This window comes from Empidonax traillii, unplaced genomic scaffold (genome assembly GCF_003031625.1).
Source record: "Empidonax traillii isolate 1590-97213 ecotype Southwest subspecies unplaced genomic scaffold, ASM303162v1 scaffold1588:size87698, whole genome shotgun sequence".
Lineage (NCBI taxonomy): Eukaryota > Metazoa > Chordata > Aves > Passeriformes > Tyrannidae > Empidonax > Empidonax traillii.
In genome coordinates this window covers 43,523-64,045 of record NW_020956781.1, presented here as the reverse complement: position 1 = coordinate 64,045, position 20,523 = coordinate 43,523, and the positions used below count along the sequence as shown (strand labels likewise).

Here is a 20,523-nt window from a genome sequence, read left to right as displayed (position 1 = left end):
ACACATTTGCTTTTTAGTAGCATATTAGTCTTAATTTAGAGCAAGTCCACTGTTTCCAGAATAACATATATGTGTGTGTGCATATATACATGTATAGCAATGAAGACATTAATATCTATATTAATCTGTCAGTGGTATGGTCCAGTTATTTTTGACAGATTTATTGATTGTGTCTGCTGCAAGCACTGTTTTTCTACTGGAAATTGACACCCACAATCAAATGGGAAAGATGGATGCTGTAAAAATGCAATTTTTCAATGATTCTTGTAATTAATCCTTTTGTATTGACAGTTTCCAGGAGCTATGTTGCCAGGAGTGGTCTTTATCACTGAGCAATTAAGCAACTTGCTTGAAAAAATAATGCTGGTTTTGGAAACTGCTATGTGACGTTCTAAAATAAATGGGTCTGAACTGTTTTCTTACTTTGGTTTTGGCTTTGATGAATACTCCCAGATGTGCTTTGTTTTGGTAATCTTTGCCTGTTTTGATTGTCAGCATCTGTGATAGGGGTCTGTTAGCCATGTATGAGACCACGTGTGACTCTTGCCCACTGCTGCTCGAGGTATTCTACAAAACCAGTGCTTAGCACCTGGGCCTTCCTTAGGGTAATGTGGCCATATATTTTTTGGGCCTTGCTTCCCCATGAGAATTGCTGTAAAACTTGCCAGAGTTCAGGTCCCCCAAGATCTCCTGCTGCTTAATTTCACTGCAGCCGTTGTTGGCATCTCTCTAATATTAAATGAACTTTTCATTGTTGCAATGAGTATTGCTTCCTCTCTCCCCTGGACCATGATCAGTTTTTTGTGACACCTCATTTAAAATTGTTTTGGTGTTATTTTTATTCTATTGCGTTGTACTAAAGGGTAGAGTTCATTCATTTTTGGCTGCTCTATGATGAACAAATAAACTGGTTACATAAGTGGACTTAGAAAACAGGAGAATGGGGGACGTCAGGGAAGTCTGTTTATAAATATGCTACATAACTAAACTTTTCTAAATGAAATGCTGCCGTTCTGCAAGTGAAATAAAGCAGTTGCTTTTGAATGCATACTGAAAGACAAGTCTTATAATGTTCTTCATTTGTTGAGGTTTCTTTGCATTAATTAAAATTGGGGAAAAACAAAGTATTTTAATGTGACCTTCATTTGGCATTTGTTTTAACTTTTCTTCTATTTTATTTAATTCTTCCACTTCTGTTGTTCAATTAGTGTTTGACCCCTTTAGCAGAGATTTAAATTAAATGACATTTCAATGCCATCCCATATTTAAAATACTGTGTTAGTTGTGGATCATAAAGGATGATCTTCGTTCTTTAGCTAATTTATTCATTTAACAATTTCCCTCCAGAAGTTCCAGCAGAAGGCTCTGAAGCAAACTAAGCAGAAGAAATCCAAGTCGGCTGAATTTCTGATGGGTGAGCCTTGCTTGATGAGTTATTGCTCATAATTTGTGTAAGGATTAATTAACTAATTACAGACAAATGGCTGTGGGCGAAATTTTGCTCTTGCTTGTCAGGGTGCAATTTGTAATTATTTTAATCATTTATTCTTTTTTTTTTTTTTTTTTTTTTTTTTTTTTTTTTTTTTTTTTTTTTTTGAGTTAATTTTAACCTAATTCTGTTTTGGCGACATTTGAGGACGATACACTTGAGTCTTTCAGCTAAGGAATTACTAGAAGGAATTTTCTGCTTGTCATTGAAATACACTTTGCTATAACGTGCTCTTCTGACCTCCTTGTTTTCTGTAGTAAAAGAAGAGAGAGCAGCAACAGAAGGCATTGAAAATCCAGCTTTTAACATCAGCAGCACAGATCTTTCAGCATATCAGCCTTCAGAAGAGAAAGTTATTAGACATGACAAGCCAGATAGCACCCTTGCAGCTCACCAACAAAAACTCGGGCTGCAAGCCCATGCTGAACCAAGAGGTGAGACATCAAACCCGATTAACCTCAAACGCAGTGACAGTGGTTGTGTTCCCCATCCAACCTGCACACTGAGGCCTGTGCTGGGCGTTCCCATCCCGACATGTCCAAGCAGGCGCCAGTGCAAACCCTGGGTAGGAAATCCAACACGCTGCCAAGAACATGGGCTGTCTAAATATTTAGAGACCCAGGCTTTGTCTCCACACTCAAGTGACTCCCTGTAACGGGTGCAGGTTGTGCAGGGCTCTCTGCCAGTGGGAGGGAGTGCAGGGAAACACAATGCTCATGGCAGTGCTTACCCCTAATTTGGATTGAGTTGGGTTTTGGAGGAACTGCAGCCAGTCTGAGCACACAGATGCTGCTCCCTCGCTGGCTCCCAAGCACTGAGTAGTTTTAAACAGCTTACAGATCCATGATTGATTGTTGTCCTTAGGTCTCCCATACGCCCTCAGTCAGTCGGCATCTTGCCTCTGCTTCATCTTTCATAATTTTTTTTGCAAGCAGTGTTGCTCAGATGCTTGGAGCAGAGTCCCTTTCATTCAGCTTGTCCAGGGGAGCAAACCTGGCTCTTCAGCTCAGTTTTCATGCAGCATCCAAAAGAGTTGCTGCCTCAGGAAACAATTTCTCTTTATTATTTTGGTTTATTCAAACTAGAAGAATATTCATTTGATGTCAGTTTTCCTTTTGCAGAGGTTTGATATCTTTTAACTTATTATTTAATTACTCCATTTTGAATTATTATTATTGCTGGATGTTACAAAAAAATGGTTATTTTTACTCAGTAATCCAGTGAGGAAAGAAGGTGAGAAAAAGAATTTAAAAGCATCTTGAGACCTGTGAAGAAAATCTTGGGCAAATATTTAGCTTAAAACCAAAAATTCCTAAAGTCAGACTCAAAATCTTCCCTATATGCCCATTAAAAAAAAATGTACCTTATTGGACTGTGTGGTCTCATTAACTTCTAGTAGACTGTACGCATGCAGGAATATGCAAATGCGCATCCAAGGCCTGAGACCTCCGAGATACCAAAATAACTGGTCTGGCTTTGAATAGTCCTGATCACCCAGCGTTACCCGTCAAACTTGCAAGTTGCAATGCTGCTTGCTAAGTACTCTTGTGTGCCAACACAGGTATTTAAATGGCTAAGTGCAGCCTGGTGAGCAGACCTTCAGGCACTCACTTCTAAAATGTTGGACCTTGTTGTGTTAAGATTTTATCCTTATGGGACTGGAGAGCCCACGGCTCCTAATGGCTTCTTGCAAAATTAGGTTTGGCTTTCCATTTAGGCTTCATGTGACTGTGCAGCGCTACACAGAGCAAGAATTCTTCGTCTTTCCTTTGCAGCCTGTCAGAACAGTGATTAAGCAGACAAAGGGATTGATTGTTTTTTAATGAAATAGTCTATCTGGCAAAAAATGAAGTCAGGCTCGCTGGAGACTATCCATGCTTTCAGTCGCCTCTTCAGAAATTCATGAATAGTTCCCTCAAGAAAACAACACATTTTTTTAAAAGCCTGAAATGCGTTTTTAAACATTTTGATTTTTCATCCTAAGTAGCACTTTGTTCAAAAAACCCTAACTGAATATAATCTTTGTGAAAGGACTAGAAATTGTGACATTTCTCCTGGAATGCAATGCCTTGATATGTTACGAAGTGTTTCTGTAATGAGAGAGGAAATCTTGCTGAGAGTTGGAAAATTTTGTTTCCCAACACTGTGTCTCCCTCCTCGACCTTCTGTTCATCCAGCTAACCAAAACATCAGTTATTCACATAGCTCTGCCTCTAAGTGAAGCAGCTATTAAAAAAAAATAATCATCCATTTATACCATCATAAAAAAGTCTAGATTGAAAAAGATCTCTAGAGATCATCTAGTCCAATCTTGCATTAAATTATTCTTAGTCTAACTTGTGTCAGGACTTGTTTGGCAGTCACAAGGACTAGTTCAAATTTATCAAGGGCTCTTGATAAAACAACATCTTCAAGCCTGAAACCTGGGAAAAAACTTTTCAATACTTCATGAGCTAATTCTCCCCATTCCCAGGTGTAATAATGCTTCATTAAAGAGGGAAAGAGAAAAGCTAACTGCATAGGTAAATATAGGATTACATTAATGTAGTAATGTATAAAGGGTCACATTTCACAGTCCTCAGTGAAGACTAGGTCTGCAGATAATTTATGCCTCCATGCATCACTCTGTTAGTGTCTGGGTCCTCCAGAGTCGGGGAGGTCAGTTCCTGAGCCTGCCTTCCTTTGCTAGCTCCATGTTCATAGACACTTTGCATAGCTGGTGCCACTTCAGCTCACAGCAAAACCACATGTGGTGTTGAAAACTACTGCCATCCTCTATCATAGGGGAAACTCTTCCACAGCATCCTCTCCTGCCCCTCAGCTCCTAAGAGCCACTATGCAGTTCACAAGAAATATTTTATCACAGAATTCTCCCTTTTTTCCCCCTAGGAGGCAAGACTTGCACCATGCTGGAAGGTATTTGTTAGGAGGACCTGCCCACACACCAAGCACAACAGCATAGGCTGTATAAAATTAGTGGTTTAGGCCATATAGTACTCTCTTTCCTTACTCTCCTTTTTTTCTTCCCCAGATGCTAATAAAATACTCTACCTTTTGGGATTATCTCCCCTTTACAGTTGTTGGGTGCTCTTCCAGATCTCAGTCCCCAGGCTTAGGTTCAGTTCCTTGCTCAATGGGGAATGGCATTTGTCAATTCTAATGCTTGCTGTTAAACTGTACAACTTAAAACCAGTTATAACCTTAAGCACAATTATTTAATCACAGGATTTAGCAGATTACAGGTTGAGAACACTATATGAACATCAGGCTGGATTTTCAGGCTAAGCACTTGGAGGTAAGGCACCGAGATGGCATTGCCTTTCTCTTTCTTACCTTTCCACACATCACCTGTGTTGTTAATGGCAGCAAATAATAGCTACGGGGGTTGCTATCATTACCTCCTCCTTGCAATAGTGTCACAGACTGTTCCTCTGTCAGCAATTGCTAGAGGGAAGTGTTCTCTAGAAAAAACTTTACCTACTTTTGAGAAGTCTTGCACACTTCCATGCTCAGGATATGAGGAATTAGTGTAAATAATCTTTATGTAAATAGCATGTTCAAGGCAGCCTTAAAACCTATTCCTAGAATTTGCCTAAGTCTGTGCAGGGTGTTGCTCTGCAGAACATGTATTACTTGGTGATGAGATAGAAAGTGGAGAGGTCCATGCTGCTGTAATTTGCCTGCATCTGCCCTCAAAGAGCTTAATTCACATGTATGATTGTTCTTTTCCATTCTCTTTGCTCCCATAACTTTTAGAATATCTTGTAAAAAGAAGAGTTTGTGAACTGATTTTTGTTTGCAAGAACCTTATTAAATCTTTTTGGTATGTCTATTCAGAGACTTTTTCACCAGATTAGTGGGGATTATTCTTCTGAATCAGAGTGCAAGGTTCCTGCACCCTTTTCTTGTGGGGAAACTGAGGCAGAGTATGAGTACTCTGCTGTCACCCTGCAGACAGCAGAGGAAATAAAAATAAAAGCTTTGATCGCTGGTCCATTCCTCTCTTTATTAGACCATTCTGTATCTTTCACTGTCCTATTTTCCATGATGGACAAAATTCCAATTTCATCATCATTTCATCAACAGTAGACCATTGTTCAGGACTAGGTGATTGAGTAACTCTCTGCTGAATGCTTTCCATCATTGGTGAAGACCTGGTACTGTTGTTAAATGTTGTAGGGGCCCAGGGGAACTGGCTGACTATTTACTCAGATTAAATTCCTGATTTTTCAGCCAACTAATTGGCTGCAGTGGTTTCTTACCCTATTTTCTCTTGTGGATTCGATTCTGACTCTTTGCTGACTGCTCCTATTACCTTCATCTATTTCACATATTGCTTGTGAAATTAGGTCCATCTAGCAGCAACCTTGTCTTTACCACAGTTGTGCAATTTTTTTTATTTCTTAAAATACTCAGAGTTTCCTCTTGGCTAGATCCAACCAACATTTCTGCCTTTCTTCTCCTCATCAAAAATTGAATTTGCAGAGATTTTCATGTTAGCCATCTCAATGGGAGGTCTAATAGACAAATTTTTCTGGGAGAAACATTTGGGGTTAGATCATCTGAATCTACAGTGACAAGAACCTCTGTCCACCAGCTTCTCAGTTTTCCGAAACCTGATCTGAAAGTGAGCGAATATCAGTTTTTCTCTCTTCTCCAGAGGGGTTTAAACCCAAAACACTTTGTAGTGTCCTGGTGTTCAGGCTGGCTTGGTAAGGTCTCTGCCCAGCAAAGGGCTTCCAGCAAACTGTCATGAGAGAAGTACCAAACCTCTAGGAACTATGCTGTCTTTTTGGCAGAGAAGACAAGGACAATTGCTTAACTTCAGATGGAGGATGTATGTCACAAGCAATCCTTGAACACAAGACTACTGTACTTAGCATTTTATTATAGGCCTGTGAAACAAACGTTAATATATTTTAGCATTTGATACATTTTGTGCTCAGCTGCTGTGATCAGAAAATGTGCTAGTGGCTTACACCGGTTTGTACTATTTAGTGTTCACCACAGACACAGAGATACACAGATTTGATTCAGCTAATACTGCATAAAGCCCTGTGGAGTGGCACTTGTCACATTGCCACAAGATAGGTAAAATTTCCAGGCCAACCACATAGAGAGAATATATGTCAGATCAAATTAGAATGTGATCTTTCTGGGATGTCAACCACACATGCAAGCTGCAGAATCCAGGGATGGGGCTTTCTGAGCATAGTCCCACTGCATGGTCTGCCTTCTAAGCTGGTGGTTGCATAAACACCTTTAGAGACTGTGATGATTTGTGGCTTTTGCATGGAACATGGAAGAAAGACTAATTGTGTTCTCCTGTATTCTGTGCCCCTGTAAAAGACTAGAGGCAGTCTGACTCCAAATATTAATAATTCAAGTTAAAATTGACTGCAGATGACAAGAAGCATTCATTTTTCCCCCTATCATACCCTATACACAAATCTTTTTTCAAAACTAGATTATCTCCTAAAATCAAAAGCTCTAATTAATTCTACCATTTTATCTGCAACAGGCACTGTTAACATCTCATATCACGCTCCAATAAATTTGCCCACAGAGATTAACAACATCTGAGGAGGGGAAAAAAAAAAAAGAAAGAAAAAAAGGAAAGAGAGAAGCTTTTTTCAATGGAAGACCAGGAAATATTCTTCTAATTAGCCCAGGTACAGAATGGCATTAGCATGGCTGTACTGCTTCTGGGAACAAATTAGTGTCTATATGGTGCTCTGCTGCATCACCTCCAAGCTGCAGAGCTAGGCTGGATGTGCCTAGCAGTGCTGCATGTGTCCTACAGGGAAAATCCCACTGTAAAATCCCTCTCCAAAACTAAAATAGAGAGAAGCCTTTGCTAAGAAACACTGATGAAGGTTGTTCAACTATGGCAGGACAATATAAGCCCTTTGTTGCTCAAAAATGTAACTGGGCAAGGACCTTGATATGGAAATACACAGACAAAAGAAGAGCTTCATGAAGGAGCCATGTGGGATATCAAATTGAAAAAAAATATCAGCAGGTGCATTGAATTCAGTGCCTACAGAGAACTGGAGGCTGAAACTTTTTCAACAGAGTCTAATTTCATTCCAAGAAGTGTTAGGTGCCCACTGGCAAGACAGTAAACACAGGTGAGAAAATAAGCATCTGCTGGAAATTCATGTTTGTGCTGCATATGAAGGAAATGGGAGCTTGTGACACTGACAATTTGTGTTGGACAAAATTATTTGCATAAAGGATGGGACCAGAAATATGATTCAAAACTGTACCCTTTTTTTTTCTTAAAGAATGGCAAAGTTTATATCTAATAATTCAAGTTCTATGTATGTGGTTCCATGCTTTCTGATTCCAACAGGGACTTTGAAATGGAAATGCCAAACCCCATATGCAGGGCATGATGGATCACCATGTATGCATAGGAATAAAAGGGTTGTCATTGGAAGTAATTTTGCGTTGAATTACACAATGTGTAATCCAATTGAAATCAGCAGAATGGCACAAGGTGTAATGTAGTGTGCAAAACGTGATCCATTGCATGCAATTTTAACAACAGGGATACCGTGCCACTCATCTAAGTAATGTGCTAAAATTGAATTTGTGAAAGGTAGGGGGAGAAGAATTGTGAAGAATGGATGCATTTTATAATTGGGAAATACTTTTTTCAGAAACAGACAGAATATATATTTTTAATGCTAATTTATTACACTTGGAAATTGTTTGCTTCATAATAGTGCTGACAGATCCTCAAAATTTTGCAAGTTCCCTCAGTGGCATAGAGTAGGACCAGCCAAGCCTGTCAGCCTGGGAGCACTCAGTATCCATTTTTCCCCATTGACGTGTGTCACATTATCTAATAGTGTTCCTAAATGAACTCCATCATCAGTAAATCTTTTTATCACGCCTTCGACCAACACTGTGTCCCCAGGAAAAGTAGCAGGTCTCACACTGGCATCCCTTGGCAGAGTGCCCTCTGTTGCCTGCAGGAAAAAAAAAAAAAAGAAAAAAAAGAAGGAAAAAACCCCCATGAATTCCTGTGCTGTACCTTTGCTTAAACAGCAGCCAAGAATGGAGTGGGGGGCAAAAATAGCATGTGCCATGAGCACAGATTGGTGTTTTTCAAGCACTGGGGCAGGTGCGGGACAGTCTGGGCTGCTCAGCTCAGGGAGAGCCCCTTTGCCAGCATCCTGTCAAAGCTGACAAGTGAGTTCATTCAAGGCTTGCAATATAAACATAAGACAGAGTTATCTGATTTACTCATTACCTACGGTCTCTGCTGAGGATAAGGAAAGTGACATATGATATCTTTAAAACTTTTTAAAAATTGAGAAGTAGCCTAGCGTTGGTAACGTGTAACAAGCTGTGTTTTCAAGATAAATTCTACTATCCAGTTGCTTGCTTAATGCTTTTCAGTTTGAGGATGCCATTAGCTGTAATTTCTCATTGAATGGTGCTTGGCATTCATGACAATTTGAGGCTCCATGTAAAACTCGCTACCACTTTCCCATATAATATTTGGTAATCTGGAATAAAGCTACACTTCTCGGGAAAGTTATTTTAGATCTACAATAGAAAATCTTTATCTCTACTTATAAGATAAACACTAATGTTAGATATAAATCTAAAATAACAAAAGAGTCTTAATTAAGGCATTCAGAAGTTATTTAGACTGATCTAGGTTACATATAGATTTAATTAAAGATATTTGTAATGGACATGAGCTGAGGTAAATATCATGGTGACAAATATGGTTCAGTAAGGACAATTAAAAACTCAAAACTCAAAGTATAACTTCTAGTTAACTCACAGTAATTCCTTTTTTTCTTTCCTTGCCAAAATGAGAATGCAGACCTAACATTGTTTTGTAGATAACATATCAGTTCACTACAGGACTGTGGTTTTATTTTTAACATCTTCATAACAGTTAGATTTAAGTAAATCTAGCAACACAAAATTTTGGTATAAAAACTCAAAGTTTTCTTGTGTAAGTTTCAAACTTTCCTACATTACTTTACGCTGCTAAATCATTGTTTAAATGAAGTAAGAACCTATAAACTCACTGGAAACCAAATCAGTTTTTCGCTGTCCAGGAACTCTCACTATTTATGCAGTTTTGGTTGATGATTTTTTTTTTTTTTTTTTTTTAACTTCTGCATTCTGTGAACTTCTTTTCAGGTGAAAGGCTTCTTTCTCCTCTCTTATTCTAGAATAATTCTTTTGAATGAATTTTTTAGGGTTTTTTAGAGAATTTTTTCAAAGTACAGAATAGAAGCAAAGACCTGTATCTATAAAGAAGCAACTTGCAGATATCAAACTTTATCAATGTAGGTACTGAATCACGAAAACAGGTGAGTGGGAGTGCTAGTCACATGACCCACCATGACTTGAGGAAGGATAAGTGAAGTAGTTGGAAATGCAGGAGCTGGGACCCTTGTATTCCCTTTCTTTAAATCCCAAGTCGTAGTTCTTTCTGGCCAAATTGAGGTGGGCACCTCTTTTAGACAGGATCCAAGTCTGACCCCAGGATGCTGCTTTGGCTCTCATAAAGAAACCCAGGAATATGGTAGCACAGAACCTTAAGTTTGGCCTGACCACAGGGCCATATCTATTAGGTAAAATGAGAAGTATCCCTAGGGAAATCAGTTCTGTTGAATGAGTGAGTTCCCTAATAGGAATTGCCGTTGAAATCAATGCTTTAAGAGAGGTGTGGGAAAGAAGGACTACTCTTTTCCATCTCTGGCTGCACCTCTATGTTTTGAGAGCACTCTGGATCAGAATGCTCTCTCGGACTGGAATTTCATCTTTCCAAAATACCTCTGTCTTATTCTATCTTATGCAAAAGACTTTTATGGGTTGCCTTGTGTTTTGGGTCTGGCTGAGCTGGAGTTCATTTCCCCACAGTAGCCCTCACAGTGCTGTGCTTTGCATTGGTAGCTAGAAGGGTGTTGATAACACACCGTTGCTTTGGCTACTGCTGAGCACGGCACCAGCACTGTAACATTCCTTCCTTAGTTGAGGGCAAGGTCCTGCGAGGGGACACAAGTATGCCAGCTGATCCAAACTGACCAAAGGGATATTCCATTCCATATGACATTAGCTCAGATATAAAAGTTGAGGCAAGGGGGCCATTCATTGTTTCCAGTGGCTGCCAGATGAGGAACCATTATGTGTCCTGAAGCCTTGCTTCTTGGAAGTGGCCAATCATCGCTGCTGATGGGAAGTAGAGAATAAAGCAAGTTATTTTTTTATTTGCTTTAGCTCATGCAAGCTTTTGCTTTGTTTCTGCTTTAATGTTTTAATAAACTGCCTTATCCCAGCCCACCATTTGTTTTCCATCTTACTCTCTCCCCTGTCTGGCTTGGAAGGGGAGTGATAAAGTGGCTGGGTGGGCACCTGGAGTCCAGCCAAGGTCAACCCACCACGCCTTAGTAATGCTCAGTAATGTTCTACCAAGTTACTGATAGGCATGTGTTGCCCATGCTGCTGTCTGAAATGGGACTTGTTACATAGCAAGGTAAGTTTGCACAGACCTTACCCTGCATACTGTCTTCTGAAAACACATGGCTCATGCCAAATTTTTTTCTTTTATCTTGAAGATCCAGCACCACTCTGAAAACAAGCACCAGTAATTATTGCTTATTCAAGCTTTCGGTAATCAGTCACCTGGCTATTAATAATTCCTTAATTTTTACATTGGTCAGGAGACACTTAACAGATCAAACAGAGTTTTGTCTATTCTTTCATTAAACTAAAAACCTAGATCAATAATACAATATGAAAAGAATAGTTGCCTGTTATACAAATTCCATGCTATATCTTTGATGTGTAATTGATACAGACAATGTGATCGCTTTGTGGAGTAGAAGATGATGTAGAAATGCAGCTTAGTCATGCCTTTCCTGTGTGGTATTCTCAGGACATAGACTGCATAATTGACTACAGACATCTTAGTTTAACAGGCATCTTTTAAGTTTCATCCAGTCCTAGTAATATGTATGCAGTCCCATGGGCTATATCCAAGGATTATGCTAATTTTATTAGCAACTCCTCTTGCTTTAATTAAACTGTATAAATTCCCACCTGGTCACTGTTGTGCTAACACCCTTCTTTACATTTTTATTTTAATTTATAGATAATCTGTGGTTTTGCACTTCAATTCTGATTTCCTGAATGATCCATTGCATTTTCCCCATGAAATAACGCAATTTTGAGGGGTGAATGGCACTTCAAATTGAATTAATGGGTTTGAGGAAGCCTCTGGGTCAAAAAAAAGACCTAAGTTTCTAAAGTTGGGTAGGCCTTTTTAGGAGCAGGTATTTAGAGTAGCTTGCTCTCTGAAAGCACCAAGCTATACACTGCTGTTCAAAATACCTACAAGCAAGCTCTGTATTAACATTTACTGTGTCTACACCACAAAGTAGAGCAATATAAATTCCTCAGTGGACTGTTAATTTACATGTTATACACTTTCAGATATTTCCAAAAGAAAATGTGAAATGATTAGTAATCCGTTCACGTGCTCACAAAACGTTATTAGCAAAATGCCTTGGGCAGTATGTTATGTTGACTAAAATTGATAATTTTGTATTTTAAAACTAAAGTAACTTCCACTGTCCCTGACAAATTTTAGGACCTGCCCAGAGCCCAGACCTCCTGGTCACACCAGTTTTCAAGGTGTAAGTTGAGCTGAGGGGGAAAAACACCAAAACTACCACTAACAGCACCTCCCCACACACACCCAGAGATGTGACCTAAGGTTTGCAGTGGTTCCAGCAATTCTGAAAGACTCACTAAATGTCTTCTGTGGAGTCCAGGAGTTTAAAATAGCTTGCTATCTATAAAATCACTATAAAGAGGTGATTCTGGTATTTTCTATTCATTCTGCTTGTGTAGGTTTTAAACTGTGTATGTTGCGCTGAAGAAATCAAGCCTGGTGGTTCTTTTTAATTCTGCATAAAACTGTCTGTATCCAACTGCATATGGTTCTTACAGAGCCAAAGACCTGGACAAAATATCTCATACTCAGGTTCAGGTTGTTCTTTCTTTAAAGAAGAAAGGTTGTTCTTTCTTTAAAGAAGACCAAAGAGCAAGCTATTTAATGGCATTTGCCAATGTATCTCTTTCTCGAATAATGGTTTCCATGTCTTGCAGCCTCAAATATAACATGAAAATTCCTCCTAAATGTCAATTAATATGTCTAGAGGATTTGTCCGAAAGTCTAGTCCTCAAAGTTTCACACCAGACTCACATGGGATATTAAAATTCAGTAAAAGCCGTTGTGATTGTAAGATTGTGCAAAAAGCCTATGCAAGAGCTGAGTATTGTTTCTATGGGTGCAACATACTTTCCAGCAATTTACACTTACAACTATGAAGTGATTGAATAAAGAAATGCATCACCATTATCTTTTTTAGCACATAGGTGAATTATTTTACCAACATATGAAGGGGTGTTCATATAACATCACGGTGCTTTGTGCTAGAGAAAAACAATTACAGTGAATAAGGTAGAATGGCTCTGTTATTGCAGTACATAAGACTTTGATTACATACTGCCAAGATTCATACCAGCCTAGTAGTTGTTGACAGATAAAGTAACAAAAATGAAACTCATTTATTTTTTCTTTATTGAGACCTCAAGGTAAAGCAAATTTTCAGTTCTTGTACTTACTACATTGAAGGAACAGAGACTGACAGTCAAAATGTGCCAGTGTAGAAATATAAATTAAACCTAGTTTCATATCAAAGTTTCATTTAGTCTCTGAAAAGGAGCTACTGCTTGGATTATTTTTGATCCTAAAACAAATACACTGTTGACAACTATAGTGTATCTAGGATGAATTAACCCCCTCATACATTTAGCTTTTATGTTTTTTCCAGGATATAGATCAGTGTCAATTCAAGCAATTTAAAAATTTGTTATGGACATAATTACTTTAAGTCTTTTATTCTTTTTAATTATAATTTACTGTGTTTGCAAACCCAGTGAACATGTGGATGGTTTTAATAGTGTAGCATTTTTGCTGAAGGAAGGACATATTTTGAGGAAAAGGTCCATCCTCCCTCTTTATATAAGGAAAAGTCTTCTGGCTTTTATCCTGAGTTCCTCTAAGCAACTAGATGCTGCATTATTTCTTGGTAAGTCTAACAAATGACTTTTTGCTAAACTTGTTTATTTTCTAAAGAACAGATAAAATTAGCTGTTAAAATAGAAAGTGCTAAAATGATTAGGTTATCCCATCAAAATCTTAGATTAGTCATCTAGTCCAACTGAACATAATTGCAGTTCAGATTAATGAGGCAGTATCCTAGTATCTCCTCTGTAATTAAACACTTTTCTGGTTGGATACAGTATTAAAGATGCACCAGACGTTGAAACCTCAGTGGTGAAATTTAAAACTGTTGAAACTGAAGGGGTCAGCTGTGAAACACAAATTCCTCTGCAGTATGGATAATTCACTTGTACAGTGTGTTTCAAGAATAATTTGGCTTATGTTAGGGGTGCTGGATTTCTTAAAATTTTTCTTATCTTTCCGTCATCTAAATTTGAGAATTTTTTCTCATTAGTTCCTGAGCAAAAGTAACATAAAGTGCACTTGTTTCCAGAATTACCTTCTCTGACCTTTCACAAGAAGATAATTGCAGTACCAGTAGGCTTAGAGGACTTGTTAAAAAAATTAAGCTTGTAAAGTAGCAAAAAATGCCCCTTTGCTTGCTGGTGTCGATTTCAAAATTAACATTTTAGTTCATGTGCTTCTAATAATCGCTGACCCTTACTTCATGTGCTTTCCACAGGAAATGAATACAGCAAAAATTACTTTGACCCGTTGATGGATGAGGAAATAAACCCAAGGCAGTGTGGGATGGAGGTCAGTGAAGAAGGTGAGGTAGAATTAAGTATGTAATTTTGGTGTCAGAATATTCTTTTCCATTCATGAAAATGAGGTGACAGAGATCACATATGCAGTTCTATTTAAATATTGAGGTTTACAATTTAAATTCTAAGCCTTAACTGCTCTGAACAGGATAGGCAGTATACATAGTCTTTGATCAAGGACAGTGAATTAATGGGCGGGTAAAAATGAGGCTGTGCTGTATTCACTCTGCTACTGTAGCAAAAAGAAGCCTGCTCCAAGAGCATTGTCTACACTATGTTCTCTTTAATTAATGAAGTTAGTCCAGAACTGAGTGCTAAGCTGTAGCTTTTTCGCAACCCTGCTCCCAAAGTCCTCCTTGGAGAGCAATTTTATGACTGAGTTGAATGTGTGTTTGCCTAACAGAAGGAAACCCCAGACTGTATAAAAGTGCATGAGGAGGCTTTTTTGTAATTTTTTTTTTTTCCCCCCTGCTTTATCCAAGATGTTTAGCTTTGCTGTCTGGGGACGATAGGGATGGGTGCGAGGGTGCAGCTCTGCAGAGCTGGAAGAACACAAGTTATGCATAGGTATGAGAGAGATTAACCAGGAGGTATTGTCTAGTAGAGGAAATTCTCCTCTGCTGTCATGGCTTTTAGATAAAAAAAGAGTGGGAACGGGCCTGCCTGAATTTGCATGGACTTAAGTAAGAACATCATCATGGTAATGAAGTGCTTAGCTGTGCACTGAGTGCTTTGGCCCAGCTCCTGTTGTTAAGCCCTAACAACCTGATAGCACGCAAGACCCAGCTCTCCTGTGTTACACTTCTAGCCCTTTAGTTTTTTTTTTTTGAAACGTGTGCTTATTTGTACTGCAGAGACTCTCTAGATGTGCAGATGTAGTCAGATTATAAAAAGTTATCTACTCCAAAGGGTCTCAAAGTAGTTCAGTTCTGAAATTCATGAGGAACTTTGAGGGCATATGGAGGTTTTAAACTTTTGAGACAAAAACTTATGATGTGACTGAAAAAATCCCAGCCTATAATACATGTCAGTGATTTGAATTTCTGTGTTCTGGGGAAAAAAAAAAATCGGGTTATCAAGATTGAATTACATCTAATCCCAATAATTTCCCCATTCATTGTGTAGTGATAATACCTTGGTATTACATAGCAGTGTAATACCTTGGAAGTCAACTTCTGATTTAGAGTTTTTTAATGAAAGATTTTTTTTTCCTGTTGGTCCTGCATTGGTTTATATTACGAGTAGGCTTTGTGAGTCAAGATCTGCTTCATAACCAGAAAAAGAAAAGCAGATTAAATTTCTGTATCTGTACATATGTGTCTAGTGGAAACATAAGGGATATATGTAAAGTATAGTTCTCATTGGGAGAAAACCAGTTCTCTTGACCGTGTTGAAGAGGCTGAGTGATACACTTAACCTTAAATGTTGATTTTGTATTTTGTGGTAGGTGTTTTATCTATTTATTTATTTTAAATTTGGGAACAGAAGAAGGCTTTTAGAAAGTCCACTGAGTTCTTGGTTTTGGAGTGTGGGGGTTAGTTTTAGGCAATTGCGTATCATGCTAAACCTGAGGTCCATGTGTAAACAGCTGTCCTTTGGTGTTCCTCCTTTTTCTTCCTGGCAAAAATGTCACTCATATGTTGGGGTAACGCTTATTAAAAGTCTGTTAGCAACAGTATCGGCTGCAGAGCAGTTTTAATGGTAGATTTACCAACACCTCTGCCAAGAGCAAGTCTTCTACTTTGGAGATATTCAAAAGCTGCCTGGACAGGGTTCTGGACACTTTGGCTCTAGGTGGCTCTGTTTGAGCAGGGGCAACTGGGCTAGATGGACTCCAGAGGTGCATTCCCATCTTAACCAGTCTGATTTGGTGATATTCACAAACCAGGCTCACTGGCTTCCTTTTTCTTGCAAAAGTGTTAAATAAGTGAAACTACATTTGTGTGTAGTGGATGGAGATAAAAGGATTGTCAGAACTGCATGGTCCTCTGCATGGCCATCCCCTAACTGGAAACCATACTGATTTATCTTCTCTTTCCAGCTAGCAGCTTGTCACAAGCAAGAACCAAAACCAGAAAAAGATGAAGAAATTAGGGCACATTTTAAAGTTAAACTCTTCTTAGGACTTAAGAAAGTCAGGCCTAATGCCCAAAGAGAATAGCTGGTGAAAAGCAAATCTTCAGCCACCGATTCTTCTTTAACGGGTTATTCTGTGAAAATAGAGATATTGACAATTATTTTCTCTACCTCTGATAAATTATATTTGTTTTGGAAATTTTTCTGAGTTGTTAATGCTCTGAGAACAAACAACTTCTCAATATGGATTTGCTTGACCCCTTCACTAGGGGGACACTTCAATGTTAAATGTAACAGATTCTGTACTTTCAAAAGAGGTTTGCAGAAGCCACCACCTTCTTTGAATGCTCAGTGTAACAGAAAAACTTGGTTCTGAAATTTCATGGTAAAGAAAATTTATTCTTTGAGATTCTATCGAGCACTTAAAAAGATCCACCAAAGGTTGCTTGTAGCTGTACTTCAATCCACCTGTCTTGTATGCATTTCTTTGGCCTTCTATCTGCCTATCTTCATTGCCAGCTTAGAGAAGTCACAATCTGGGAGATATGGAGAGAAGACAGTCACACTTGCTCATTTCACCCCTGAATATAGACCCTTAAGGTGATATTTTTTTTTTAGGTCTCATGAAAAAAGGTAAGTGTGTGTGTCCTTTGCTGCTTTTTAAAATCTGCAGATATTACTGACAGTTCTCATGACTGACCAGCCGCAAAATCAAAATTCATAGTGTGCTGTAATTACTCACACTAGATAATATGTTAGTATTATGGAAAAAAAGGTAAAATTTCTGATGAAGATCCAAAAGAACATTAGAATAGAAATTGGATATTTTGATTTTCATTGAGAGTCAAGCAGAATTCATCTGACAATTTGAATATAAATAATCTCAGCTAGTCTATTAGCAGAGTTAATAAACCAGTTTCAGTCCAGGTCAACATATAATTATGCTCACCATTTCAAAATATATGATTATATATTTTTTATTTTAAATTGTCTTTCACAGAAGAGGTGACTAATTTTATTCTGATCTCTGAAAGAAGTACCGTGTAAACTATGTTTAAGTGTCAAATGGCTTCCTATTTTTATATCTTACTTTTAGTTTAAAATAGTGTTTCCTGAAATACTACCTGAAGAAACAATAGCTGTTTCACTGTTGTCTTTTCAAGATCCTGTAAAATCTGATGAACAAATCCTGTACTCTAAACTGATGAAGCTTCTAGATGAAGAAAACAAGATGCTGGACTTCCAAGGTAAATAACAAAATCAACTGGATAAAGGAAAACAAAACTCTTTTGAGTCTGCGTGTGGGGAGGAGAGTGGGTAATCCATCCCCTTGAACTCAGAAGTCAAAGGGATGCTGATTTTAATGTAAGCCTGTAAGGTCTCTTTCTCCAAATGTTTTTGTTTTGAGTCACGTTTATGTGGTTTAAAGTGTAACTTAAGTGGCACGCTTTCTCTAGATTACTTCACTGCATGTTGAATTCCACACTTAGGAAAGAAGACTGAAATACCATTGCTTATTTGCTCAAATCTAAAAATCAAAATCCTCTTTTAAGCTGACAAATGGGTGGGCCATTTGTCAGATGGACAGGTAACATCAGAGTTTAAGTTTATCTATATAAAGATTTATAGTAGCAGATGAATAAGAAAATGTTTTCTGTGACTTTGTTAGAAAATACATATTGATGTTCCATATACAGCAAAAGCAATAAAGTACAGGAGAAGAGATTTTCTTCACCTCAAGCCAACAACCTTACTTTGGCTTCACTTATTTTCACAGGCATTATTAAAAACCCAGTTGATTCATGAGACTGTTACCATCATAGCCTTTACACGAGGTCCATGTCTACTGCTCTCCTCTGGTTCATCCTAGGAGATGTACAAGCCCCAGCTCTGACCTGCCCTTGTATTTTTGTGACTCATATCCCTGCTCTCATTTTTCAGTAGAGGTCTTTTGTACAAGAGCATTTTCTGTTCTTTGCATCTGTGTGAGGTTTCCTGTTGCTTTTCAGCAATATACAGGGCCTACTTTGCCAAAGAGACCAAGTAGGTGGTTGCCCACACCACTGGAGCTCCAGAAGCTGCAACATGTTTTATGACTATTTAGTTTATAGACATCTTTTCTCTAGAAGAGGCAAATGTTTTCATTCACCTAGGGTTGAAAAGTCTCTTAAACTGACACTGATCAGATCAGTAACATCTTTGAAACACATCTTGCCTCATATTAAATGCAAGGAAAAAACGTGCAACTATCACAACTAAGTTCATGTAGACAGTTTAAGTAAACAGCTTTAGAAAATTATCAGCAAGCTCTCTATTGTTGTTAATGGAGAGCACCACATTGCTGAAAAAGATTATACCATTGCTTCAGGTTGATTGCTGCTTTTATCATGCAACAACATAGATGAAAATAAAACCATATTTGTCTGTGAAGCCAACATTATTTCTCTGTGAAAAAATTGGGGTGTCTATCTGTGACTGTTCTACAAGTATTTATAGCATTTCATATTCATCAGTAGGTTTATCATCAAAATAATGTTGTATGATTAAGGACAATTTCCTTATGTCATTTTATAGGCTGCCCCAGGGTGTAGTACCCTTTACATTAGCTTTCTGAAGGTTTAGTTACTGGGGCTCCCCAAAAGTGGTGAGAGAGGGAAGACAGAAATACCTCTGGGCAATGGGTCATCTCAGCTCACACAGGCAGCTCTTCACTGGTTAGAAAAATTGCACCTTGGAAGCTGCTTTTCTTTTACTGTTGGCTCTGCAAGGGTCTTGGTCAACTGACTTAGACTTGACCATTGCTTTTTGGGTGGCTAACGTGAAGGGGCAAGCAAGTGCATTAGCATGCCTGTCTCACACTCCATATGCACATCAGAACCCCCTGTGTAGGCGTTAGGGAGTTGGGGCAATGTGAGGAGACACTGCGGACCACTGCTGTTGTGTGTCCCAAGCGGTGCCTCAGTGCTTTTATGTCTTATGAATGCCGTAATGGGTGTCGGAGCTAGTCCTGTGTGTGAAGTTGCACACTGTTCTAACTGAATTTTTTACTTTTCTCTATTTCGGTGAATAAAATCTAGAAAATAAAAAGGTCTTCCTGAGGACATGAGGCTTCTGCAGTTTCCTCACCTCTGTGTGCATATATCAGGGTGTATTTATTTCTGTCTGGTTTTCCCTCCCAATTTTTGAACTTGTTGTTCATTTCCAAACCTTTTTTTTTTTAACAGAGAGCAAGGCTCACAGGTATGACTTCCCTACCAGTTTTATGGAAGCAGGCAATTGAGCAGAGAAGACAAGCATTATTAATGTCTCCACTGAGGGAAAAGCTAATGTGGGAGTTTGACCCTTATTAGACATCAGAAAATCCATATAAAACTAGGATTCATTTGGTCCCACTCTTATAGAACTGCTTCGTTTCTTCATTTGACCACTGAGCTGAAAAATCACATAGTCATACAGTCCTAATTAATAGATGATCCCCAAAGGAAAGGAAAGAACATGGCTCAAAATTTATATAATTGTATATTTAAAGCATTTTGTTGCTGAATAACCTGTTGTTCATTCTTGTGGCATATGTTAGTTCACACTATAAGGCAATTCAAAAGGCAACATAGGTTGTTTAATTTTAAAAATGTACATTGTATATTTTTTACCTAGTGATAAAATCTCTCAAACAATGTAAGATTGTGATCCATGCACGTCTTAAATGATGTTAGGTGAATACCATGAAAAAATAATTGCTATTATATTGTTCTTTGGCAAGAACCAAAAAATTCAAGTGCCAGGTTTAGCATCATTTCAGCTGTCTGAAACCGATGCATGAACCTTTGGCAATGGACTTCTTTAGATACAATTTATACGCAATTTTTTAGAACCAGGTAGCCAAAATTCTTTTTCCATGTGGAGCACATAGCAGTTTTATGCCTTCAAACCTCTGCTGAGGTGTAGTCTGCTGCTGAACCTACCCTTTAAATTATCATCTCAATAAATAAAGTGCTGTTATCTGATGGACAAAGGCAGGAGTAAATGAAGTTACAAGCAGCCAAGCTAATACCGGGGAGATTATTTTAATTACAGCACAGCATCTG

At 38.3% G+C, this 20,523-nt stretch overlaps 1 protein-coding gene across 1 annotated transcript in view; it reads left to right on the top strand.

The window, feature by feature from the left end:
- Positions 1-20,523, top strand: part of OFCC1 (orofacial cleft 1 candidate 1) — a 64,560-nt gene that overhangs the window by 4,999 nt on the left and 39,038 nt on the right. The window contains exons 2-5 of the mRNA XM_027907968.1: positions 1,348-1,414; positions 1,747-1,923; positions 14,281-14,367; positions 17,602-17,685. Coding sequence (XP_027763769.1) covers positions 1,348-1,414; positions 1,747-1,923; positions 14,281-14,367; positions 17,602-17,685 — 415 coding nt within the window. The remainder of the gene's footprint in view (positions 1-1,347; positions 1,415-1,746; positions 1,924-14,280; positions 14,368-17,601; positions 17,686-20,523) is intronic.